Here is a 1,528-nt window from a genome sequence, read left to right as displayed (position 1 = left end):
CGACTTGCCCGCAGGATAACTCCACGGACAAAGCGGAGACTGTGCAACTGCTTGGGTAGTTCTTTCTTGCTGTTGTTTTTTGAGACGATGTCTCACCCTGTCCCCCAGGCTGGAGTGCAGTGGCATAATCTCAGCTCACTGCAACCTCCACCTCCACCTCCCGATTAGCTGGGATTACAGGCACCTGTCACCACACCTGGCTAACTTTTGTATTTTTAGCAGAGACAGGGTTTTGCCATGTTGGCCAGGCTGGTCTCGAACTCCTGACCTCAGGTGATCCACCCGCCTCAGCCTCCCAAAGTGCTGAGATTACAGGCGTGAGCCACCGTGCTTAGCTGCCATTAGGTAGGTGAAGAGCTGACCAACTGAGCTCTTTATAATGAAGCTTGGCCTGCCATTAAACCGTGGTGGATTCAGGCGCGGTGGCAGGTGCCTGTGGTCCCAGCTACTCTGGAGGCTGAGACAGGACAATGGCATGAACCCGGGAGGTGGAGCCTGCAGTGAGCCAAGATCGTGCCACTGCACTCCAGCCTGGGTGACAGAGCGTGACTCTGTCTCAAAAAAAAAACCAAAAAAAACAAAAACCAGTGGTGGATTAGCCTTCACTCCACGTGAAAACAAGCAGGAAAAAAACCCTTGGCCGCTTTTCACATGCTCCCCCAGCCTGTCCCACTGTCTGTAGTTTCAATACCAAAAGAAAGAGATTTGTTCTAAGTTTACTCCCGTAGGGGGCCCACAATCACGCAGCCTCCCAGGAAATGCCTCACAGCGCAGCTCACCTTGGGGCACATCTCTGTCCCCTTCATGATAAGGTTCCGAGCTACTTGTAGCTTCCCAGTGACTTCTTCCAGGCGGGCTGACGCAATCCAGGCTGGCGGGTGATGAGGGTTCGTCTCCCGAACAGACTTGAGGAGCAGTCGTGCCTTCTTGATATCACTACAAGAGGGAGAGTGCACACAGCATCAGGCCATGCTGTCAGGGGTGCACCTAAGACCTAGAACGAAGGCACCCACTTCCCAGTCGCAATGTAAGAACCATCAGTCCTGATGTCCCGAGTTACACAAAACAACTCAGAACGTCAGTGTGCGCTCCTCCAAGCCTGTTCAGCCTCCCTGAGACAAACGCTGAGAACCGAGGTCCAGATGGGGCACGTGGGACACAGCCGGCTGCTTTCCTGCTCAGCACAGGCAGCGACTTGCGGTATCACATGTAACACGTTCAGTGTATGCAATGACTGGATGCAGACACATTTCAAATGGAAAAACCAAACTACTCCACTTTATATTTCTTAGAACAACGTCACATTTTGACTGCATATTGCCCATATAAAATCCAAAACATCCTAGGCAACTGGAGTCTCCATCCCAGCCCAGCGGTTCTGCGAAGCACTCACTTGATGTCCCCTCCGTGTGTCGGGATCATGGAATTTAAATCCGTCAGGTAGCCTTTGGGGTCAACGACGGTCTGTCCACTCACGGAGTCAGACACCTGTGAGACAGGCCAGGCTGAGTCAGCTGCATGTGACCAG

At 52.7% G+C, this 1,528-nt stretch overlaps 1 protein-coding gene across 1 annotated transcript in view; it reads right to left on the bottom strand.

The window, feature by feature from the left end:
- LOC105535022 (pre-mRNA-processing factor 6) overlaps nt 1-1,528 on the bottom strand; it is a gene marked incomplete at its 5' end in the record, with an annotated part of 44,773 nt that overhangs the window by 35,744 nt on the left and 7,501 nt on the right. Inside the window, 2 exons of the mRNA XM_011973976.1 lie at nt 780-936; nt 1,394-1,499. Of these exons, the coding sequence (XP_011829366.1) occupies nt 780-936; nt 1,394-1,499 (263 nt within the window). The remainder of the gene's footprint in view (nt 1-779; nt 937-1,393; nt 1,500-1,528) is intronic.

The sequence above is a fragment of the Mandrillus leucophaeus genome, unplaced genomic scaffold, assembly GCF_000951045.1.
Source record: "Mandrillus leucophaeus isolate KB7577 unplaced genomic scaffold, Mleu.le_1.0 Scaffold1402, whole genome shotgun sequence".
Taxonomy (NCBI): domain Eukaryota; kingdom Metazoa; phylum Chordata; class Mammalia; order Primates; family Cercopithecidae; genus Mandrillus; species Mandrillus leucophaeus.
Note: the sequence above shows the minus strand (reverse complement) of the source record. Positions and strands in the feature narration are given on the sequence as shown.